Genomic DNA, 23,829 nt, shown 5'->3' on the forward strand with positions numbered 1-23,829 from the left:
CAGTATTTACCAAACATATGATTGGTATTTTATTACGATACCAAAGCCGGTAACTATACCGGTCATACATAAGGTCACACTGGCAGTCTGTTTGTTATTAACGTGTTTTTGCGCAACTTCAGGATGAATACAATTCGTCCTTGCGGTTGTAAGGGCGTGCGCACCTGCTTGAGCTGCGAACAGGACTTTCAGATAGCGAAGACCTCGCTACAGGAGCAATTCCAGCAACTGGAAGCTTGGTCCTACTGTATCCAGTGCGATCTTCTGCAGCCCGGTTGGGATACCAATCAAGTCCAAAAGGATCATGAAAATCACAAAAAAGATGAGGGCCTCCCACTGCCGGGCATCCTGGTGCAGGAGGAATTTCTTAGCGTGGATGAGGGCGCCCAACTTATAGCCGACTTGGATGACCTGCCATGGGACATCTCGCAGAGCGGCAGGCGAAAACAGAACTTCGGACCGAAGACCAACTTTAAAAAGCGGAAACTGCGGTTGGGTTCCTTTGCAGGATTCCCTAGGACTACGGAATATGTGCAACGACGCTTCGAAGACGTTCCCCTTCTTCGTGGCTTCCAGACCATTGAACAGTGCTCCCTGGAGTACGAGCCCAGCAAAGGAGCCAGCATAGATCCGCACGTGGACGATTGCTGGATCTGGGGCGAGCGTGTGGTCACTGTAAACTGCCTCGGCGACTCAGTGCTCACTCTGACGCCGTACGAAGTCCAACAACAGGGCAAGTACAACTTGGACCTGGTGGCCAGCTACGAAGATGAACTATTGGCGCCTCTGCTGACAGATGACCAACTTGCAACTTTTGAGGGAAAGGTGCTGCGCATACCTATGCCAAAGTAAGTTGACCTGTTTATTGCCCACTCTTCTGCGTAAATTTACTATCCTTGCTTTGCAGCCTCTCCCTGATAGTTTTGTATGGACCAGCGAGGTACCAGTTTGAGCATTCTGTACTACGCGAGGATGTCCAAGAGCGCCGCGTTTGTGTAGCCTACCGGGAGTTTACGCCCATGTACATCAATGGAGCAGACATCCAGAAGGGAGATCCTGTCCGAGAAAAGTCTCAGATATTCTGGCAAATAAACTAGCAAACAAGATCAATGTAACTATGTAATATAATCTTTATTAGGAGCGTGGATTATCACGATCCTGACTGGCTGGCCTGTAATCCAGCAGTGCCACCTGCGCGGGCAGCTGAACTCCATGAATTTTCTTTAAGTGAGCCCTTAGATTGCTGCTGGTACTAAAGTGGTTGGAGCAGACGACGCACTGGTGATGCGGATGCTTCTGCCGAATATGCTCATTGAGATCGCGAACCTTGGCGAAGGCGGTGGTGCAGTACTTGCAGACGTGCGAATTGCGCACATGAGTTTTCAGATACTGAGGCGAGGCGTAAGCCAGTGGACAGTACTGGCACTTGTAGATGGCCTGGCTGCCACTGGGCTCCACGTCTAGCAGGCGATTGGCCTCGTTGTACTCGTCCAGGTTGTAGTGTTTCAGTTCGACTGCAGCATAGTCCACGGTGCGGATTTCGTATGCTGGGGATTCCAGCTGCTCCAGCTGAGAGTCGGATAGATCCAGTCTTGGTTGGGCTGTGGTGGCAGGTAAAAACTCGGAGACAATCAGCGAGTCTTGGTTGGCCAGCCTTTGAGAGGGTTTCGGACCGCTATCCGTCCTTCTCCTCGATTGTCTTGTTTCCGTTGGACGATCGGGTTCTAGAACCACATAATCCAGTGGTACAAATTCCTCCAGCATCTCGAATTCCTCATCAGCCTGGTTTTCGGGCTCTTCCTCCGCTGCGTCCATCTTAACTTGGCACATTTCTACCTCCGCCTCGTTGTAGAGCTGCAGTATCTGCTGATTCGCGAACGTTAGCTTCCTGAAGAAGGCGTACTGCTGCAGGCAATCCTCCAGGCAATCATTACAGATCATGGGCAGCTCCTCAGTAAGATTAAGTGCTATGTTCTGTTGAATATTAAACGTATTAAGTAATGTTTGAGCCATTTCGAAAGTCTTACCCAGCCGAACATGGCTTCTATCAGCTGGAGGACTGTCTGATCCGAACTGCCGCTGCTCCTGTGCTCCCGTATATCCACCGATGCGCTGTCCACGAAGCAAATGCGGCACAGTTTGCGCAGGTCCATGGGTTTTATTATTATATTAATGTAAATAAATTGTAATGTAAATATAAATACATTCAATGAAATACAAACATGTAAACAACAGTGTGACTAAATACTGTTAGGTTCACGTTCTTTAGAAGTTGTTGCGATGAATTTAGTATGTTTCAGTATTAGTATTAGTATTTAGTATTGTGGCGGTCCATTTACGGTCGTACTGCATTTTAAAATCGATGACAAGCTGTTACTTTTCAAATCTTCAAAAAGAGAGAATAAAGAATAATGTTCTTAAACATATATCTCCCCAAAGTTTGTAATTAAAAAAACCACTGGTCGTTTCAATTCTCTTTTCAAAATAAATATTTATTCAGTTTTTTGTGTTTTTGTTGCAATCATGTCTCTCGATTTTTAATATTAATTTGTTTATTATTTAAATCAATTAATTCCTTGGTTTTTCGCTTAAAATTAGTTATTATCGTCAATGTGACGAAAGTTATTTGTCTGCCAATAATTCTTATCGACAACAGACTTTTTGCTAATTTTTTTGGTTTTTGACTTAGCCATTTCCTTTTTTACATGCATAATATTCGGGAAGATTTTATGGTTTTCTTTTTCGCGATTGGCAATCGACAGAAATTCAGTAACGGTTTAATAATTATGCAATTAGCTATTTAAATTGATGTGGTAGTTAGACTTGGGACACAGGCGGAGTCTTGGATTTGGATTCGGGTTGGCTGGCAGATTTCTGCTCGGGTCAGTTTAGTGCTAAACATTCGCGGTTTATAGACTAAGTTTTTGTTGTCGTTTAGTTAAATGCTAATTTTAAATATATTTGCCTTGTTTAAAAAAGTGTTTCTCGAATCGGTTTTTAATGCGCTATTTATTGTTGAACTCTGTTTAATTGCCCTGGGGGGTTTGAGAACATGCGGAGTGCAATTGAAACGAAACTCGAACTCTTCGGTTTGCTGATTTCTTTATTTTTTATTTTTTGTTTGTAATACGAACAATTCGAATGCTTTCATTTTTCATTTTCCATGTCTGACTGTGTGTGTTTTGGGCGTGTACCAACCGTTTTGTAATTAGCTTTTTGCATTTCGCGATTGCGTGTAACTCTGATCAGAGGAAATTAGTTAATACTTGCAAAGTAGGTAAGTCGTAAGTGAGTAGTAGAGTTTTCAAATGAAAAAGCACTTGGCTTCGCTACAAGTTTGGTTTCGTGGTAATTTCATTTTCATTATCAATTTTAAATTCGTTTATCGTTTTAGTTTTCGCCTTCCCTCTTGCAACTGCACTATCGCATTAACTTTATCTCTGGTAATCGCTGAGGTCGAAGGTCGACCTCTCCTAATGTAGGACGCTTAGTTTATGGCTCCTTTTGCAGGTCACCGCATTTTATAATTGCCTAGTTAACGCTAAATTATTTTTACTTGTATTATACATAATCTCGTACATGTAGAGTTCAATCTTTTAAAGAGTGTAGAAAATGGTTTGCTTCTTAAAACAGCTTCTTTTTATCAAAAAGACATCCATACACATATACGTAGTTCTAATTATGCGCCTAGCTGCTCAAAGATTAGCACTAAATTAATTATAAAAAAATTAAATTTAAAATGCACACACCCTCCGCAACTCTCTCTATCTCTTCACATCTTATTCTTATTCTGATTCTGATTGTGAAACTTCAACTCAAGATCTCAATTTCAACTGGAATTCGCACCTCGAAAAACAACAACCTCATGGGGACAGAGCAGTTATCGGTAGGATTACCCATCGCTCTGGGCGCAAGTAAAAGTCGTCTCATATCAAATCTAAATTTAAATGTACCTAAATGCAAATAAACCATACAAAATGAGTTTATACACATTAAACGCTTAGATCTGATCTGCAGTTCCTTCAGTTGATTTCAGCACTCGATTGGATTCCTTCTGACAATCTGACATTCTGAAATTTTGACATCGGGCATAGTGGTATATGTATAGGGCCGATCTGGTTTATCCGTTAAGTAAACTTTACGTCTGGCTATCAAAAGTGGTTGCTCGTCACACAATTCTGTTAGAAATTCTCTTTGGCAGGACGAAAATAAGAAAAGGGGTTCGTTTTTTTTTTTTGACGAGGGGAGTGGGGAGTGCGATTAACTCGGCAGTGTTTCTATGCTTCATCGTCCTTCGATCATTATCGTTCTCATTCGACAAGGAGGTAGGTTTTTCATTGATTTTGGTTTTTGTGTAGAAAACATTCACGTTTCAAGGTTTCTTAGGTGGGTTCCGGAAAGAGTGTTTGAGTTCGTCTTTTTGGGGGCTATACCGTAAATATCACTGTTTTGCTTTGTGTTTTTTGTTTTGGGGGGAGAGCAGAGTAAAGTAGACAAAATTCGAAGCTCGTTTCTAGGAATACACAGGGGTATACGTGAGTACATAGATATAGACAAAGAGAACTCATCCGAAAACTATGCGAAATTTCCAACAAAATTGTGATTTTATCTTGTGATTTCGAGTGGCATTTTGTTAGGATCGGTTGGTTGGTTTTTATGTGTTCTGCTTAGTGGGTTTCTGTTCTTGCGCTGCTTAGCTTCTTTTGCTTAGTGTCTTTAGTTTTGCTCGATTCCGTATTGTTTTATTAAAAATATATCCATATATATATATTTATATATATGTGTATGTATATATGCGGTGATATATGTGTCATAAAATATATATACACCTGTTGTTCTTGTATTGCTAGTTCGGTTTTGGGATCTCTGGTTTTCAATTTCCGTTTATTATTACTTTGACTAATTAATTGGTGACTATAACTCGGTTTCATTCGCCCTTAATGCTTACTCAATTCGCTACAATATTTCAACAATAAATTTTCTAAAAACATGATGTTCAGCGAACATGCTTCCCCTTCCCCGTGTTCGTGAATGCGCCTTTTAAAAATTAATTCAATTCACTATGAGTATATGTATGTATATATAGACCTTTGTTTATATCCATTATTATGTGTCAGTTTGTTACCATTTACAATCAGCTATCTTGCAAATATCTCTCCAAAAGCGTCCCAAAAGATGTAAAAGTAAAACCGTAGTGAGTATGTAATCGAATGGGATTTCGCAAGGGTTTCTTCACTGGGATCATATTTTGTTTGCAAACTGGAATGAAGGAAATCAAACAAAATAGTGTTGGTCCACGTGATCCCGAAATGAAAACCGAAAGCGAAAATATTAGAGCTCAAAAATGCAGACAACAAAGGGCCATCAGACCGTAACTTTTACCCCTCAATCCCTCAACTGTCCTTATGTGCCTATCCTGTTTTCGTCCTTTCCTGCGAATAAATGGTTTCATTCCCTTGTTTTTGCATTTGTCAATTAAGTGCTTCAGTGTCGGTGTGTCTCATCTGTACGTGAGTGTGTTGCCATTTTAAATACATATCTAATGTCTCATAGGAACAATATCTTATACATATATCATATATCTTAGGTGTAGCTGTGTCTGTGTGTTTGTGTGTCGTCTGCTCACCTTACATAAATTATAACAACTCAGCATATTAATTAACTTATAACTCTGTTATTGTACATACAATTACCTAGATGTATGTGAGTGTGTCTGTGTCATGTAACTTTTGAGTGTCCTGTCCCGCGATGTTTCCTTGTTGTCCTTTTCGTCCTGCTGCTTCTTTTTTTACGCTATCCCTAACCGAATTGTTGTTTGCTTAACTCTTATAATTTTGTGTGTGTGTGTGTAGCTTACTTAACACTTTTTCGGTTCTTGTACGGCAGTAATTTTTGCTTTTTTTGTTTGGTTTGTCCATAAAATATTTTTTAGTACATGATTTTGTTTGGTTTCTTTTTTGTTTTTTTTTTTTTCTTGCAACATTTTCGTTTTGCTCTTTGTCTTTACTTAAAAATGTAATTAACAATTTTTTGGTTTTATTATTTTTTTTTTTGTAGTTTTCTTTGTTGTTTGTTTTTGTTTGCTTTGTTTTGAAGCAGCTTTGCTAGTTTTTGGTTTTTGAAAAAGAACTTAACTAGGCATCTCCCGTCTGCCGATGCTTCCGACGTATCCGTAGCTTAATGGCCTAATTCGAGCGTCCTTATTGCACGATTATGTGCGGAGCGGAGAGCAGCACCGTAACCGTTGCAATAATCGTGAAGAGCGTGAAAACAATTAAACAAAATCTGTGGAGTAGAAGAGCAAGCAAAGCGCTGGGTTAGCAAACAAATCAGCAGGGCTGCCAAACAAAATGGCGGCCGGCAGTCGGCCATCTTTCAATATTTGCGCCACGTGCACGGGTGAGTGTGTGTGTGTGTGTGTGTGCTGTTGTATGCGTGCGTGAGGCACTGCGTCTGTGTGCGTTTATCCCGCCGGAAGTCGTGTGGCCTTATTGTTTGACGTGCACAGCAGGCGCCTGTCAAATGCTACCGGTTTTGGTTCAATAAATTCACACCCATTCGCGAGTACATATCTTAAAGTCCATTACTGTGTGGTTGAGTGCGGATGGATAGTGGTATAGTGGTTGGAACAGTTACAAAGCAGTGCTCTATCAGATATTATTTCTAAAAGTAACTTCATTCTGATAGTTAAATGTTTGTTTTAACAAACCGAGGGCATTTTTACATTCTTACCTATCCACAACCATTGCCGCGAACTTCCAATCGCCGATCAATTCCGCTTCGTCATCAGCTTTGCGCATCCGCGCCGTAATAAATTGCAATTCTTTGAGAATTAGATGAAGATCTTTGTGATTGCAGCCGATGGCCGTGTGGTGCTCCTCCACCGTTGTGGGCCGACCGAAGCTGCTGCAGATTTCAATTTTCACAACAATTTAATAAGGAACATTTGGATATTAAGAGTAGAACTTACGCCGACGAGCCAATGGCGGTCTGGGAGCCAGATATTGTGTGCCGGAAGTCGTCGTCGATGTCGAGGACATTGGCCAGCAGGGACTTGGAGGAGCGCTCCTTTAGCTCCAGCTCCTTCATGCGATTGCTTAATAGTATTGTTTTGCGTGTGATCTTGCGGCCGGGTCGACCCATTCGCAAGATCCAGGGCAGCCATTGTAGGAAAACGGACTTGATCTGGTTATGGAGGAAGTACGGCAATCAAACGGGGGAACAGTGAGTGGCATAAGTGATGGGGGACTCACCCACGGTGGCATCTCGTGAATGTCCGCTGTGCGATGGTGGTAGTTGAGCACCACTACTGTCAGCACCACCGACGATGCGACCATGAACATGATGCAATTGAAGTAGGTGCCTAAGGATTCAGGTGCGGAAGTTTGGGTTTGCGGATGGCAGTTTGTGGGGTGAACAGAGAGCAGAGAAAATGCCTATATTAGAGTGGTGCTCTGGGGTCTCTCAAAATCATCAAAACACTAAGAACAGAAGCTCGAAATAATAATTTACAAAAATAGTACAACATTACTTTAGTTTAGCTTCATTTCATGAAAGACTTTGGTTAGATTTACGATTAGAGAAAGTAGCGTAATCAAAATTACTGTGTTGTTACAATGCTGTGACTACGTTACGTTACGCACGTTACTTTACGTTGCGGATGCTACTAAGTAATGCCTAGTGAAAGCCACTACGTTTGGATTATTACTAAATACTTTTAGGTTTCATTCTCTGCATGCACTTTAGTGTGAATTGTTTTGATTAAGAGTCATGCGCTGGTATGGCTTAGGAATTTGAAACAGAGGACAGTAAAATCCCTAAATATTGGTTATTTGAAATATTTAATCTTTTTTATTGATAATACTCAGTTTAGGCTATGCCAATATGTTATTTTTGAGACTTTACTGTCCTTGCTCCTTCTACTCTAAGAAAAGCAAGCAATTTGTTTGTGGACGGAGGTCATTGGTTTTCTGTGTTGGGGTATGTTAATTTAAAATTGTTCTAGAGAATGCTGGGAATCGATATTTTAATTGCTTCGGCGAACGGATTATGTGTTTGCAATTGATTTAGCGTTTCTGCAGTTTACTGTATGCTCTCTGAATAGGTAATTATGATTGAGTAATCGGTTTCATTAGTTCATTGCTTTTAGTGGGCTTTTGATACTTGGGTTTGAGGAACAACGCCTAATTGCGGTTACCTTAAGCGAAGAATTAAATATGTACATAGCGATTCCGATTTGCGGACGGGTGGACTAGCGAAGCTATAGCACCCTCATTCGCAAAGTCGGATTAAGAATCGGGATAGAATCGAGTGTGGTTATCGTGTTAGTTGGAGTCTCTCGCAGAGTCAAAGAGGTTCAGCCAAAAGTCTAAAGAAGCGGAGGTTGTTCAGTTGGGTTCGGGTTAGTTTTCGGGTTTGGGGTTTTGGGTTCCAAAGATACTCTTGGTTGTTCATCATCTGCATCTCGTGTTTATCCAGTTGGAGTTGGATCATGCTCTTCATCGCTTAACATTCGTTTACCTACTTTAGTCGGTCTAGTTGGGTTTTTACAAGATTCACTTTTGATTTTTAGCGCAAACTTTCGTTATGTCTAATAAGTACTTTGTACAATCGTTTTTGGTTTTCATATTCATTTGTTTTTGATTTAGCAGCTAAAAGAGAGAAGAGTTTTGGTAGTTGTTTTTTTTTTAAAGCTCTAGAATTTTAATTTAGTTTGATTGGATGTTGATAGTTTTTTTTTTTTGTTTCGAAATGATAAACTCAAAGTTACAAACGAGTCAATTGAAAGTTCGAATACCTAAGAGCGGTACAGCCTCGCTGGTTTTCGTTATGACATTGCCGACCAGCAGGGAGAAAACTGTTTGCGACAGTAGTATAGTGACACCTGCAAAATATTTGGTCAAATTTGGTCAGTTTCCGTGTGCAAGTGGATCGAGTGCAGGAAGTCTCGTGGATCGCCGTGGTTCTTCAGTCCCGCAGTTCGGTCCCAGTGTCATTGGTTTCTAATTGGGTTTCAAGGAAAACAGGATGGGGATACAGAGGCGAGTCCTTGATCAAATTCGATCACAGAGGGTTAATATTAAATGATATTTTTTGGCTGAACCTTCTCGCAGAGAACACAACACACAAGTTATCACACAAGAATAAGAGTGCCCGGTCTTCAAGCATATAAATATTTGATTAATTCTTTGTTTGTTGGTGGGGATGGTGGGTGCATTCCAAGTGGACAGTGGTTATCTGTTATCTGTAAGCAAACGAATCCGCGACCCATTTCAACAAACGAACACAATAAGCGGATATCAGCGAAATGATATTTTTGCAATACCAGTTGTGCAATCGAGCGATCAGTTTATGAGTATATGTACATTATAAGGCATTATTTAATTTAATATTTAAAAGATTTCGTTCGCAGTTTGAGTTCTCAAAAGGTTCTCAAGCAAAAAATATCATTCCGAGAAATGGGTCAAAAAGTTTATCGAAGGTGAGGTCGCATAAGGTGGGGGTGGATTGGATATACGTATGTGATCGGGGGACTTGCGTGGGGTTGGGTGGCACAGACAATAGCTAAGATAGTTGAAGTAGCGTGTGTGGGTGGCTTCTTGTGGGTGGTTCGTGGGTGGTTGGGTGGTTAGTGGTTGGGTGGTCGTGGTCATGACTGAGAGTTTCCTGTGTGACGGGTGAGCGAGCGATAACGATAACGATAACGAGAACGAGCTTCAAGATGGTGACAGTAATCATGGACAAACTGAGGGTGAAAAATATATCTTCTTATTGTGACTGTGATGGTGGAGCAATGCAAAACTCGATTATCTATTCATGAGCGAGTGAGTTGGGTGGCGGTGATGGTGAGAGTGAGAGTGATAGAACCAAATCAAACACAAATCAAAGCTGTTAGCAAAAAAGTCAAATTATACAATACAAGACATAAAACTTCTTTCTTTCTTTTTTTTGTAATAGATTTCTTTCTATTTATTTCTTGTGTCTTCAACGACGACATCATTTAGCATAGTATTTCATTTCTTTTCACAAGTATTATCCCAAACTCACTTGCATTGAAATCTGTCTCATAAGTATCTTTTGTAATTACATATGGGTTGAAATTGAGGGAGTGACGGTTTGAACGAAGCGAAAAGAGTACAAGCAAGGTGTACTGCAATACATAACAGTTATATTATATAGTTCGGATATATATTGAATACATAATCGTTTATTTAGTTTTGCACGAGTAGAATATTTGTAGAAGGAACTTGCCAAAACGACGCATCGATGAAATAGATTATTATTAAATTGGAATTTTTGAGTGTATGCAAATTGGATTGGAATGAAAGGATAGTTAGTGTATCTATTACATCATCAACGCATTGTCGCTGTAGTTCAGGGAATTGAGTATATATATTGAAGGGAATTTGATCGATCATTTTTGCGGCATCGTCGATTTTCGATAAGTCGAACTTCAACGAGGCTTTGAGGAAGAAGTTGAAGAGAAAGTGGAAACGGAAGTGAAGGAAGCATAGATCGGAAGTACATATAGATAACGATAGCATTTAAAAGACTGCCCTAACCTGTGTTCATTGCTGGCTAGCTGGGGACTTGTTGTTAATCTAAGCTGACTTGAATAAGAAGCAAACCAAAAAGATTGTCGATTGTTCAAATGAATATAGTAGGATATAGGCAGAGTGATAGAGAGAGACAGAGAGAGACGTAGAGGCAACAGAAGATAGTATGATCAACTAAGAAACTGCTTCGATATATATTGTATTTGATATTATAACTTCAAGTTCAGAACGATTCAGAAGATATGGTGGGACAGAGAGAACGAGTTGGAATTAGAATTAGAATTGATTTGGTTTAGTTTGGTTTGGTTTAGTTAAGTTAAGTTAGTAAGTACTGAGCAAAGTTGCTGTAATTAGTAAACATAGTACGACGTACACAAATAACATTTAACAACTTTGTCACTTTAGAGTTGGATACTGTTTGACTTGGTTGGTTGGTTAGACTAATACTTTATTTAAGTTTAAATTCGGTTTGGTTTCTTTTTGGCTTTGGTTTGTTTGGGGATTATATATGCGAACAATTTAGCAATGTGTGTGAGTAATATAATCGTAATAGATATGTATATATATAGGTAACAACAATAACAATAATATTCATGAATATATATATGTAGTTACATATATATGTATATATACGGCTATATATACACATATATTTAGGCGTGTACGTGTAAATCATATTAAGTACTTTGTTAATTATTCTTTGGTTTTGTTTTGACAAATTTGAATATATATTTGCATTTGGTAAGTATGTTTTAAATGCAATCGCTACCTAACAAGGGGATTGCATCAGATACTTGGGGCAATGTCTCAGCTACAAGGTTGAGAAACACTGTGAGCGATAGAAGAATTGTAACTCCTGAAACAAAAGAATTTCGTTTTTGTTTTGAAAAATACAATAACAACCACACAAAAACAAATGACACAATCAAAATGGAAATCAAAAAGCGTACGTTTATGTATGTTCCAGTGTATCTGTATCTGTGTTTCGTGTATTCGTAGGCATATCGAGGACTTTGGTTGGACTTAGTTACACATGTACATATGTATGTAGGCTCAGTAGTGGGGCAGTATAGGTTCCGTGTCTTTGTATCTGTTCGAGGTTTGGGTTCTTTTCGCAGCGCCTTTCGGGCCGAACAAATTGGAGATTGACTTTTGGATCTTTGGCTATTTAGAATTAGCATTTATAGGTTTCATTGATCTTGATCTCTGAATGGAGTGTGCTTGAGTGTGGATATGAGTATATGCCTGAGTATGCTGCGAACTCAAAATCGGAAACGGGGTCCAACAGAAACCGGGACCTGGAGGGGAAGTGGGTACATAAATGTATATATATAATAAGCTGGGGGAGCTCTTTCAAAGTTGACCCCAATGAGATGGTGTTTGGCTTGAATCTCTGAAGTAATTCCCTCTTTTACGTCAGATACAACTGACAGTATGGGCACACAATGTGCACAACATCTCAAAGTATTAATTTTGCAAAAAAAAAGAAAGTAAACTCAACTTTTCAAGAGCTTAGTGGTTTTTAGGGGGCGGGGATGGTACCATCCTTCCAACTTTGACCCATTAGTACAGCAAAGGAGGGACTGCAAAAACTTTGAAAGTAGCGCAAGTTTTTCTTGGCCTGCGAATATTTGTAAATTGAACTCCAAGTCGACTCAAGGTGGCAAGATGGCAAGATGGCACCCCCCCTTTACACTTGCGCTACGTGTTGCCAATTTGCCACGCCCACATGCGCGCCCCATTTAATTTGCTACGTGCCGCGGCGAAAGAGACGGCACGAGTGTGGAAGCGAGAGCGAAGACCATTATAAAGGGGCAAAACTCGCACATCGCATGCAAATCATTTTCCCAATGCCCCTCGGCCGCTGCTCCTCCTTGGAGGTTGGGAAGGTGGTTTCGGATTCGGATTCGGATTCGGTTTCGGAACGGTTTAATATATTGATACATGACATAATATGAACGCATGATGGGCTCGACATCATGAACGATACGATATTATGTGGAGTTGCAACTCTACCATCTGATCAAATGGATCTGCATAAATGCAAGTTCAAATGTTGCTTCGATTTTGGTTTCGTTTAGGGTTTATCGTTTATCTGGAGATTCGTTTAGCGCTACGGTTCTATGTGGTTCGAGGGTTCGGTTTAGATGCCAGGAGTTTACGGGTTGCAAATGACTGGTGTTTGCTTTTTTAATATAGATATAGATACATTTCCAGGTTGTTGAGCAAGAAGACTAGATTAGTTTGGTGTTGTTAGTGGCTGGGTGGTTGGGTGGTTGGCTGGTAGTTAGTTGGTTGTTGGTGTGAGAATTCGATTCGTTTCTTGCGAATAAGTGGGTGCAAGCTCAAATAGTTCTTGCCGGAACAAGATGGAGAGATATAGTAGCTATTTGGGTATTGGCAAACTGATATATATATATATACTGAAGGAGCAAGAGCGAAATAGGGTTAAGACAGAGTGTTGAGAAGGTGTTAAGCATCGTATTGCTTTCGGTTTCTAGCCTCATTTTGTTTTTTTTTTTTTGAGTTGCATGCTGCTGCGTTCGACAAAAGTTCTGGTTGTTCTTTTAGTGATTGTTGGTGGTTCGGTGGTGTTTTTGTATTTTTGTGGTTCGGTGTACTTACGTCTGTTCATCGTGTTGTCTATTTACAGTGTTCGGTTTTTGTGGGTGATCGGTGTCGAAATATATATTTATATATTTATAGGTATATAGTCATATGGTTAACATAGATGCTTAGTTTCGAGGGCAGCCCTGCACTGCCCCTGAGGCGCATTTGTACAGCTCTAGGGTTACAAACTGATTGGTAAAGCTATACCTACCGCGATGCCTCTACAGTAACGGCTTTGATTCGTGTGCCCAGTGATTCGGGTTCTCTGGCCTAACTAGCTTAGCTATTCCTCTCTACCAAGCCAAGTATCAAAGTCTCGCTTCAACCGCCATACAAACCTCTATGGTTCTCTATCTGTCTAAACACTAACTTGTACACGGTTAACGCATTACGGAATCAGGGTATCAACTCTACGTGGCAGCATTCAGAGTTCTCTGGTGGTGGGTATTGCAATTGAATTTGAATTTGGGGCCAGAAGGCCGTTGGGATTGCGGAGGACTGACAGCAGCAACAGTGCCGGACATAAGTGTAAGTGCAACTGCGGCTGCCTGCCCTCGAGCCGAATCACACTGCAATCCTTCCACCACTTTCACTCTTGTTTCATTTATGGTTTGTTGATGTTTTTGTCTGACCGGACCAAGAAAAATACCAAACAAAAAAATGGGAAACTGGTTAACTCAGCTGTTGGGCTTTTTTGTAAGTTGGTTAGTTGGTTTTCGTTTCTGGTTTGCTGTTTCCTTTTGGCTTTGGTTTTCCTTCAGCTATTTGTATATATATATTTTTTTATAACTTTTTTTTGGTAGCGAAAAAAGGTGGTTCGTTGGATTTTTTAGAGTTTCTCATTTTAGATATTTGTGTATATATACAGTTGTGGCTAGATTTAAAATACATTTTCTTTAATTGCATTTCTGTCTACGTTTTTGATGCGGTTTTTGAAATGCTGCTATGCTTTCAGAGTAAGGATGATTTGGGGCGGGAAAGTGTGGTAGGAGGACTCGTCCCAGCGTGATGATGAGGCGAGGTCACACTAAAGACAAGCTTATTTACAGGATGATCGGGGTATACTCGTTTTAACATTGGGTTGGGGTTGGCAGGCTAAGAACTGAAGAGACCAACGAAACGATACGATCGAAACAAAGGGATCAGCTAAAGGCACACGTAGATAAGCAAACGAATCCAACAAACAATCGAACAAACAAAGCAACAACAAAACGACAATAATAACTTAGGAACCGATTATATAGGACGGTTTTCGTTCCTTATTTGTTTTTATTTTTTTGGGCAAACACAGCAAAATCGAACCGAAAAACTCTCTTAATTGTATTTGTACTTGTAGCTGGGCTGTTGTTGTGGCAGTAGTTGTGATTGTGGCTTTTGATTGGAGTGGTGATGGGTGATTGTCGTGTGTTCGTATACCAATTATGTCAAAGCTAGCGGAGCGTGACCCCGATTAACCAGATGGGGATTGAGTAGTTATCAAAAAGTATATAGCAAAAGACTTTACAAGACCATGAGCTAAGGTTAGTAGGAGAAGCGAGAGAAAAGCTTATGAAAGACGGAAAGAAAGTGTTCCTCGGGCTCGACTTGAGTACTTTACATGGCACACGGTACTTGGTTACTTGGAAGGGTTCTGAGTTCTGTGGTGGTTGTTCAGTGTTGGCAGTGGATTCAGTGGTGTTCGGGGCTAACATATATAGTTCGTGTGGCTAGTCTATCCAACATCCAGTGGCTCGGTGGTGGCACTCGAGGTGTGAGTCCAGAGATTACAGAAAGATTAGGACAGATCTATGGCAAACATACGGAGAGTTAGGAGTTATTGATCATTCCTCATTCGTGTGGAGGTGTTCCGGATATCCGGAGTGTGGGTTTCCGGGCTTTCGGGACAGTGTGTGTGTGGGTGTGAGACAGAAAACAGTTACAGTTACAGAAGTGTTGAGAGCTAAGTTAATTGGTATTGGTATATCGTATTCGTTTCTGATCGGTTTCATTTGTTAGTATTCGTGAGAGGTTTTTGGTTTTAGTTTTAGTTTCTTTTTCGTTTCTCAGTTCATTGCACTACTGTAGCAAAACTAATGATTAACTAAAAACAGCATTAGCACAGCACGACTTTCTGCTCGCCACTGGTAGTAGTGGTCGATAGTCCGACCGATCGGTCCGTACTTTAAGCTATAGCGTTTTAATATCGTGTGTGTGTACCTATAAGAGGAACAGCATCCGACGTTGTCGGCATGGACTCGGCGACAAGGTTTAGAAATACTGTTAATGATAGTAGTATAGTTACGCCTGCAACAAGAGATACAATAAATATAAAACGCAATTTAAATCAAAGTCGAACGCAAAACACATCGGAAAACTGAAAGATCAAGTTTACGGAATAAGTTTTATCATTAGTAAGTATTTATCGAAAAATTAGAAGTACTGTTATACATTTTACTCATCGGCATTAGGTTTAAGTTTAACTCCTTTATCGGGATGGGTGGTTCATGGAGTTTATAGAGGTGGTATTTATTTAATCTTTGCACGGGACAGCAGGGACTTTTAGTTCATTTTAAAAGCACAAAAAAAGTGTTTCCGTTTTATATCTTTTTGAAAATACCATATAAAACTGGCGGTGGATTTTGGTTCTATAAAGTTTCAAAAAGGAAACACTTGTTGATTTTTAAGAGTATTTATACTTTATTAAAAACTGAACAGAGAACATGCATAGACTGACTATCGTTAGAAGCAGCGTGGAATACGTAGATTTTAAAAGGGGTTTTGGGGTTTATCTTTATTTGATATTTAAATCCAGCTTAGCCTCATTTCGCTACCCTTGCTGCTTGACCTCTAACTCGATTTAACTCGACCTGCCGGATAACCTAACTCTGTAACTAACTCATACATCTATGCATATGGGGATTCGAACTGGTAATTTCGGAAGAGGATAATCACCGCTGAAAAACTCACAAAATGCATTTAGAAAGTTAAATAATACAATTCAGATCGATTGGTACATATGTTCTGAGGTGGTTCTGTGTTTGGACTAACGCGACTCGGTTGGCATACTCACCCAGCGTCAGTTTCTCGCCCGAATCCGGCGGCAATGTGAAGCCCAGTAGGGCCATCGATGAGATTAGCACACATGGCACGATTAAATTGAAAAAATAATATAATGTACGGCGACGAATTTGTATAGTAAAGGTGATATCGACATATGGTTCTGGGCAGCAGGCGTAGACTATCGTATTCTTCTTTCCCGGCATGGCTGAACGATAAAATTGGATTAGTGAGCTTCGGGCAAGGATATCGAGGAACGAGACAAAGACACGAACATGGATACACATACAGACACAAGGACACAGGTATGTACAACAGATTTTTACAGATTAGACTTCCGATCGAGATCGCAAAGATATGTACATACACTTAATCGTAAAACTAGTTCGAAGAAATCAGGAGCTAAGCAAATCATAATGGTCTATGAAGCAATTTTTCGGCAAGCAATGTGTGAAATAAAAAGGTTTTGCGGTTTCTTTTGCAATTGCGATTATGCTGATAAGACATTTACAAATGACAACGATCAAACGAAATAACAGTTAGAGAAATAAGCGTAATGAGGTTTGTTTACTAACCAAGCAAGTACCACTCGCCATTTGTTATGAAATCGGAAAGATCCCCTCCATCTTCGGAATTCAAAACCAAATCCAACTGATTTTCAAACAATATTTTGTATTGTTTTTTCATGGGTATTCACAGGGAATGGAAATCAATTTGCAATTAGCAAATTAATTTTTACATTTTTGTTTTTTTTTTTGTTTTTGGAGGTTGGTCATTGAGTTTTGAGTTTGAGTTTTGTATTTTTTTTTAATTGGAGAAAGAGAACATTTAAGAGTTTAGTTTGTTGTTGAATTTTGTTAAGAGTTTTTACAATAAGCCACATTGAAACAACATTTATGTACAGATATAGCATGTGTTCGAGGTGTACGAAAGAGAGAGAGAGATAGAGAGAGCGAGCAAAATATAGAATTTTTATTCTTTTCATTTGTTTTGAGATTGGTTTGTAAATTCTTGTGGGTGCAAAATACGTGGGAAATAAAAGCGCTGTAAATCAAAGACGTTTTCAAAACATCCTTTACTTTTGGTATAAATATATATTTTTCTTTGTTGACTTTCATTAAGAGTCTTTACGTCGTCCAAAATTTCGCCTGTTGCTGATTAATTTGGGCGTGGTTTTTGCCTGCTACCATGCAAAATAGTTGAAACTTCAGAAGTTCTCTGCGGTGAAAGAATCTACCGTTTCCACACATGATTCCATTTTGGAAGACTTTCCTTAAATAACTCAACCGGATCTTTTCAACACTGAATAAAGCTGACCAGTGTTGAGAGCGGTTGCTTTTTAAGCTAAGCTTATTGTCGGCGTGTGGGCATAAAATATTCAAACATCTGAGTTGAATATTTCAGCCGACACACAGGACCTCTTACAGTTCAGTGTTGTTATTAACACTGCGATCTTTTGGTTTTGTAATTCGCAAAAACGCAAAGAATTGTTCGACATGAGATAAACTAGAAGAAAGTTTGGGTGGATAGAGATAGACGGTGAGAGAAATAGATAGAAGTTTGGAAAAGCATATAAACGAAATTACAAATCCGTCCTAACCCTACATATTAAATCATCCTACGCTCTTTATATTTTCTTATTGCTTTGGCTACAGTCAACTCTCGGCATGTTGGACTTCCCTCGCGCTTCCTCGTGCGTGAGTCTCGTGATTGGCAAAAGCGTGATCGTGCTCGAGTTGGAATGTGTTGAAGTTCGGGTGTTTGTGTGTTCGTGTGGATTATGTGGTGTGTTGCCTAGTGTAGCCAGCGTTCACTGTACTATTGGAACTAGTTGCTGTTAGTTACTGTTTGCTGTTTTTTTGCTGTGTATTTTGTCGTTTGCCACTTTACCTGATTTCCATCGTAAGTCCAACTACCGAATTTCATTTCGCAATGTTGGTCATCAAATGGGAACCACGTGATGTCTATCTTGCATGTGCTCTTGAAGATACCAGGGGGCACGTACAGACAACTGCCGTTATGTTTGACCACAATGTTGGTGTGATACGTGCCATCGAATCCCTCATCCGCGCTAGATTATTGTACAATTTGTTTTAATGGATTATTGTCTCGATCGATTGCTTTGTTATTCGCTTATCAAGTTAATAATCAGTTCGATTCATCGGTTATCCCATTGTATTGTTATTATTTAGTGACTTTTTGATCGATTTTTTGCTTGGTTATATGTGACTTGCGCTTTAGTTTGTCATTCTCTTGTTTCATAACTACTAAAAATGTTTTTTGTTTTCTGTGGACTATGCTCCAGATAACTAGAGCTGGGAGTTTTCGGGGAATATATATATCTATTCTGGGAATTCTTGGGGGATTTTGTGTGTGGGCTGTTGTTCTGGTTGTGTGGTGGTCTTAAAGTCTATGTGTTCTCAAAACTCTACTGGGGGCAGACTTACATACATATGTTACTTAAAGCTAATGGGGCTCACTTTGGTCTGTTTCGTGGGGTGTTTACTGTAATGGATCACAAACAGCGCTTGTCGACCCCAACGGAATTTCTATTGCCACATAACACTTGAAGCAGGACCGGAAAATGGCAAAGGCAATCTGCGGCTGGCCGGATACAAATATCTTTCTAGCTATGTGCGTATCTTTGTATCTCTGTAGCCACTATCCAGTATCCAGTCAGTAGCAATATGCGCATATGCAAATGAACCTAAGCAGATACTCCAAAAATGTGGGCAAAGCATGCTATAGATATAAACCCATCAGTGAATATATACTATATATATGTATGTATATATTTGCGTGCATTATGTATGAGTATCTCTTGACTTTGCTGCTGCCCTCGAAAGCTGCAATAAAATGCAATTACTGCTCTGATTTCGACTGGAGTGCCGAGAATGTTGCGTAAACATTTTGTGGACAATTTTGTTTTGCATTTTTCGGTCACCGCAAAGAGGCAATGACATGGGGCCCATGATGCCCCAACGTTGGGATGGGTTATACTGTATGATGTGGGTGGTTACTCTGAGGGCGTGTTGGGGCGTGTTTCCCGTAGTAACGAGGCTTACATGCAACTGCTGTGGCATTTAGGGGGTATTTGTGCGCTGATTAGCGGCAGGTCAAGCTGAAAACCGAAACGCATGTGTGGTCCACTTGGGCTTAAGAGATTGCGGCTTGGGTGGCGCTTAACCCAAACCGAGAATGTATATGTGAGTCACACCTAATTGATATGACAACCAGGTGTGAGCATTCCGACCAAGCAAACTTGTTAGAAGCGAAGGTGCTGCAGCACATTTAAATTTTCACACCTAATTGGCACGTCAATCCTTTTCGGATATCGCAACCTTCATCACTTTGCCCGCATTTAAAATCATTTTAATTTCAAAAGTGAAAGATTCGCCTGCTTTTTTTCGTTTTCTTTCGCTTTCTGGGCCTTATTAATATTGACGTGGCTTCCGACTCGGATTCGGTTTTGGGCCACGGATCACTGTCAGTTTTCTGTTTCTCTTTTTGGGCTGCGGCTTACTTTCAACTGCTGTGCGACTTGTGGTGCTTTGAAAAATATACAGATAATGTTGCAATTAGAGTGAAAGCTTCTGGCATCGGTGGTTAAAGGTACAGCATCTCAATTAATCAGCCGTGAAAGGAATCTCAATCCGCGACCGAAATCAGCATAAGCAGAAAGCAGGAGATGTAGTCGATTGATTCGCCCCAATAATGAGGCAGAAGCAATCCTCGCCAGCAGCTTGGAAACTTTTTGTGTATCCATATCCGTGTCTGTGAATGCCTGGCTATTGATCTAAATGATGGCCGCACATTAGCAGCGCTGGCGACGCATACAAATTAGGTCCAAATGTTAGTCGAGTTTGGGGGGGAGGAATTAATAAATTAAACGAAGTGAAGGTCTGTCGGAGCCCATTTGGCAGAAATCCTTTGCAAACTGCCTGGGCAATGGGGGCGGGCCTTCTATCGCTTGCCGGGACACGAATCCTGGACGAAGTCCTGGCAAGTTCATTAGCAAACAAAGTTGACAGCCGCTTCCATGGCCGCTCGGCTCCATCTACTGATTTCCCCTGACTATCCCCCCAGCCAGCAGTCAGCTAATCAATATGATTTTTATTTCCAGCCTCGTCCTTTGTCTTGGCCTCTGGTCCTGCCAACGATTCGATGCCCTTTTTTTCCGGCGAAATCAACGCCGGATGCTGCGTGCCATGGAAATTAAACCTGCAGCTGGGCGTACGTGTTCTGATTCATTGTTTCCCGTCGGGCTCTTTTTTGTTTCGCCGGCTCTCGGGTGACATGTAAATTCCATTTCGCAGCCGGGGAATAACACGCCCCGTGCGTCAATCAAGCGTAAACCGTGTGTGTGTGACCGCCGGACCCACCTGCTCCGCCATTAGGTTAAATAAGCTGGGTGCTGCAGTGGCAAATATAAATTGCAATTAGTTCTGCAAATGCCACGAGCTGACACTCCGCCAGGTGCATTTATATCCGGCCCAAAGTCTCCGCAGCAGTTTGTCTTCATTTGAGCCAAGTTTGGAGCCGGACTAAATGCGTGTATGGGTCCGCTTTTTGCGGCTCTCAGTTTTTGTGCTTTCGGGGCTTGTGGCATTTAAGTTGTTTTTAGTCACACGGGGATGTGGCAACAAATTTTGACGTTTAAGTTATGGCTTAAAATGTTTAAGCCCTCCCGGGTGGACACGGATTTGTGTGGCTCGCTCTCTATGATTTTTTTTTCCGCCTTGTGCACCAAAAAAGGATTCACTGCAATAGTAGTGCAAGTTTGCCCAACGCAGCTAGGAAAACCTGACCAAAAAAAAATATGCAAATATCATAATGAAGTTTTTTAGCTTACGAGCAGGGGCTCCACCAGTTGGTAGAGATGGAAACCGTTTTTTGTCTCGGCCTGAATGCATTTCGTATATGGGATATCTGGCAGATAATTCCGTGGGTAAGGAAAAACGCTGAATGCGATATAAATCTAGAGAAATAGAGTTATTCCTTCGCAGTCATTTGTCCCAGGACAAAGTAGCACCGCAATCATCATCTGCAGCCACAGCTGCTACTTCATTAGGTGTCCCCGAAGTTGTGGTCCGAAAATGTATGAGGTTTCTGGCGGGGATCGGGTGCATGCAGTCGGTTTGGGGCTTACACTGGTACTTAGGCTAACTTACGCAGACTTAATGGGTATGCCATATGATTCCTCGACGCCTGTCTGTTAACACATCGATGCACACGCACACACACAGACGGCAAAAGATATAGGTATATATTTGGTTATAAATAGGTGGGTTATATAGGTGGGTGGGTAGTTAGACGATTAAACACAGATATAAAGTTATGGGTAAGTATACAGCAATAGCTGGGGTGGGTATATAGAGATGATTATAATTGGACATCGAACAAGAACCGAGAAACATGAGCTTATTATCATTTATTGTTGTTTAGGAACATACACAAGTGAACAAATAGCTAAGATGAACGATATATAGCACACCGATAACAATTGATTACTTTGGTGATTGCAGTACGCACACACACACACACACTCGCACACCGCCACAGCAGAGCACACACACACATACAGACTCGCTGAAGCGGACATTTTAAAAGCCAACCGAATGGGAAATGGAAAATGGGAAATGGAAAATGGCGAAATGAGAAATGAAAGGGCAATTATTCAAGGCACTTCAATGAGTGATGCGGGCATCTAACACTCGTTAGGAGACCAAAAACATTTGTAATTTGAACTCCCATCGCAATTGTTGTTGAAATGTTTTTGCACCGGCGTACGGGGCGTATGATGAATGCATGACTGTGAACATAGTAACCGGACTAGTGGAAATCCACCGATGTTATGCTTAAATAGGCACGCACACATTCACACTTCTAGACTAACTAGTTGGACATATAGACTAACATTTAGTGAAAGCGATTGCAAATTAATTTATTAGATTGGCTTTCTTTTAGGTATTTGCTTTAAGGATTATAAAATACACAGATGCGCCTTCCGAAATATTTCACGTCCTTAAAAATTGTAATAACAATTATCGATAAAAGCCTTGAACTTATATAAGCTTCTTAAAAATGTTATTTCATTGGAACGAAAAAGTTTCAGACAAGTCTTTTTTAATCCAAAAGAAGAATGTATTCAATTTGAAGTTCTCTCAATTAAAAGCTGATATTTAAATTTTATTTATATACGTATTAAATGCTTTCAAATGTGCAATATAATTTATTATACTGGAAGGTGCATCGTAATCTCGGTCATCCGAGAGTTTTTAGTTTATAATAATGTTTTCTTGATATGCCATGATTTTTGTTAGTTTGAAATGCTGAGATGACACGATCGATATATATATATATATATTTTGTGGTGGAAAATATCTGTTGGTGCTTCGGTTTAATATTAACTTGATTGGTTTGCTTAGCTAGCCTAGCTAAGTTTTCGAGTTAGGAGCATGTAATTAGCTTTAGCTTATATGTAGATTAATATGGGATGGACTCTCTATTTAGATACTTTTAACATTTAATTTAATCGTGTTTGTTGTGAAGTCTTTTGTGTATGTGTGTGTGTGTATGGAATGTGGGTGGGTTAGTTGGTGTTGGGTGGTGGGCAGCTGGTGTCCAGACAAAGTGAAGGTTCTCTTCGCCACCTGGCTGGAACGCACAGCTGTTTTAGTTGTGGGATGAGGTGGGGATTTAGGTTAAATATATTTTTTGCATTTGGTTTTATTTTTATGCGGCTTTATTTAGTCTTTTGTTTAGTAAGAGGGATTTGATTTCTCATGCACAATACTTGAAAATCTATTTTGCCTTTTTTGTGATGGTCTGGATGGTTTCTGGTTTTGTTTTTTGCAAGCTACGTATGAGTATGACAAAAAACATTTTTCTCCATTTTCGGTTTTAATTAATGCTTTACAGTATTTGTTGTCGGCCAAATAAATTCAAGTACTGAACGTCTAACCAGAAATATTACACCAGCATATTGTTGAACAATCTCTGAGGTGGTTATTGTCTTTCGGAAATGGAGCGAGAGGACTTTGACTTGAGCTCGAGTTAAGGTGGAGTCTACGCAAAGGTGTGAGTCCTTGACTCCTGGAAAGCAGACCACAGACCGCTGTCCTCGATACCTCGAGGAATTTGAACCGGGCTGTTTCGAACAAAATACTTGCGCAATATTCTGGTTAAACAATGTTAAAGTTAAGGTTTAATTGTCTGGAGTTTAGTCTGGGCGATTATTTAGCTTGTTTTGCGGTTACTTCGCATTTGGTTTAGTTCGCTTTTATGGCTTGATGTTTTGGTTTAGTTAATGCTGGATAATTCAGGCATTTCATGTGTTATACAACGTTCGGTTAGCATTACGAATCCAATTACAATGTGAGGCCCACATCAACGGCAAGCTGACAATGTACAGTCCCACTAGACAACCACTGCGTGTAAACTACTCTTATTGAAGTAAACAAATGGAAATTATTCTGTTTTTCTTTTTTTTCCTTATTTTTTGGTTAAGTCACTTTTCGAAACGTAAACATTGAAAGCAAATCATAAGTGGATAACATCGAAACACAAATATCGTAATTATACGGGTGGGAAAAGTCGATTTAGCCACCGAATCAAAAACACAATT

At 40.2% G+C, this 23,829-nt stretch overlaps 3 protein-coding genes across 14 annotated transcripts in view; 1 reads left to right on the forward strand and 2 right to left on the reverse strand.

Moving 5' to 3' along the window:
- Positions 1 to 43: 43 nt before the first annotated feature.
- On the forward strand, positions 44 to 1,115 carry LOC27206834 (alpha-ketoglutarate-dependent dioxygenase alkB homolog 4). Its single transcript, XM_039298558.1, has 2 exons — positions 44 to 848; positions 908 to 1,115. Exons 1-2 carry the CDS (start codon positions 124 to 126, stop codon positions 1,095 to 1,097), a joined length of 915 nt encoding a protein of 304 aa, XP_039154492.1. The 5' UTR covers positions 44 to 123; the 3' UTR covers positions 1,098 to 1,115.
- Positions 1,111 to 2,275, reverse strand: LOC6731679 (zinc finger protein 236). The gene is made up of 2 exons (XM_002078783.4): positions 2,028 to 2,275; positions 1,111 to 1,974 (listed from the first exon to the last, which is right to left on the reverse strand). Exons 1-2 carry the CDS (start codon positions 2,151 to 2,153, stop codon positions 1,135 to 1,137), a joined length of 966 nt encoding a protein of 321 aa, XP_002078819.1. The 5' UTR covers positions 2,154 to 2,275; the 3' UTR covers positions 1,111 to 1,134.
- A 196-nt stretch (positions 2,276 to 2,471) lies between these two features.
- LOC6731680 (acetylcholine receptor subunit alpha-type acr-16) overlaps positions 2,472 to 23,829 on the reverse strand; it is a 92,436-nt gene continuing 71,078 nt past the window's right edge. For 7 of the 12 annotated variants that reach the window (XM_039298550.2, XM_039298551.2, XM_039298548.2 and 4 more), the window contains exons 7-15: positions 18,093 to 18,273; positions 16,778 to 16,853; positions 16,216 to 16,410; positions 15,363 to 15,449; positions 11,326 to 11,412; positions 7,254 to 7,363; positions 6,971 to 7,185; positions 6,733 to 6,906; positions 2,472 to 6,285 (exon numbers count right to left, since the gene is read on the reverse strand). In XM_039298550.2, coding sequence (XP_039154484.1) covers positions 6,201 to 6,285; positions 6,733 to 6,906; positions 6,971 to 7,185; positions 7,254 to 7,363; positions 11,326 to 11,412; positions 15,363 to 15,449; positions 16,216 to 16,410; positions 16,778 to 16,853; positions 18,093 to 18,273 — 1,210 coding nt within the window. In that variant the 3' untranslated portion in view covers positions 2,472 to 6,200. The remainder of the gene's footprint in view (positions 6,286 to 6,732; positions 6,907 to 6,970; positions 7,186 to 7,253; positions 7,364 to 11,325; positions 11,413 to 15,362; positions 15,450 to 16,215; positions 16,411 to 16,777; positions 16,854 to 18,092; positions 18,274 to 23,829) is intronic. The other 5 variants (XM_039298553.2, XM_016178558.3, XM_039298555.2 and 2 more) reach the window with 2 other exon arrangements.

This window comes from Drosophila simulans, chromosome 2L, assembly GCF_016746395.2.
Source record: "Drosophila simulans strain w501 chromosome 2L, Prin_Dsim_3.1, whole genome shotgun sequence".
Taxonomy (NCBI): domain Eukaryota; kingdom Metazoa; phylum Arthropoda; class Insecta; order Diptera; family Drosophilidae; genus Drosophila; species Drosophila simulans.

Coding starts and splice junctions, on each gene's coding strand:
- LOC27206834 (XM_039298558.1), top strand. CDS start 124: ATGAATACAATTCGTCCTTGCGGTTGTAAGGGCGTGCGCACCTGCTTG. Junction 849..907: donor CTGCGCATACCTATGCCAAA/GTAAGTTGACCT, acceptor CTTGCTTTGCAG/CCTCTCCCTGATAGTTTTGT.
- LOC6731679 (XM_002078783.4), bottom strand. CDS start 2,153: ATGGACCTGCGCAAACTGTGCCGCATTTGCTTCGTGGACAGCGCATCG. Junction 1,975..2,027: donor TAGAAGCCATGTTCGGCTGG/GTAAGACTTTCG, acceptor AATATTCAACAG/AACATAGCACTTAATCTTAC.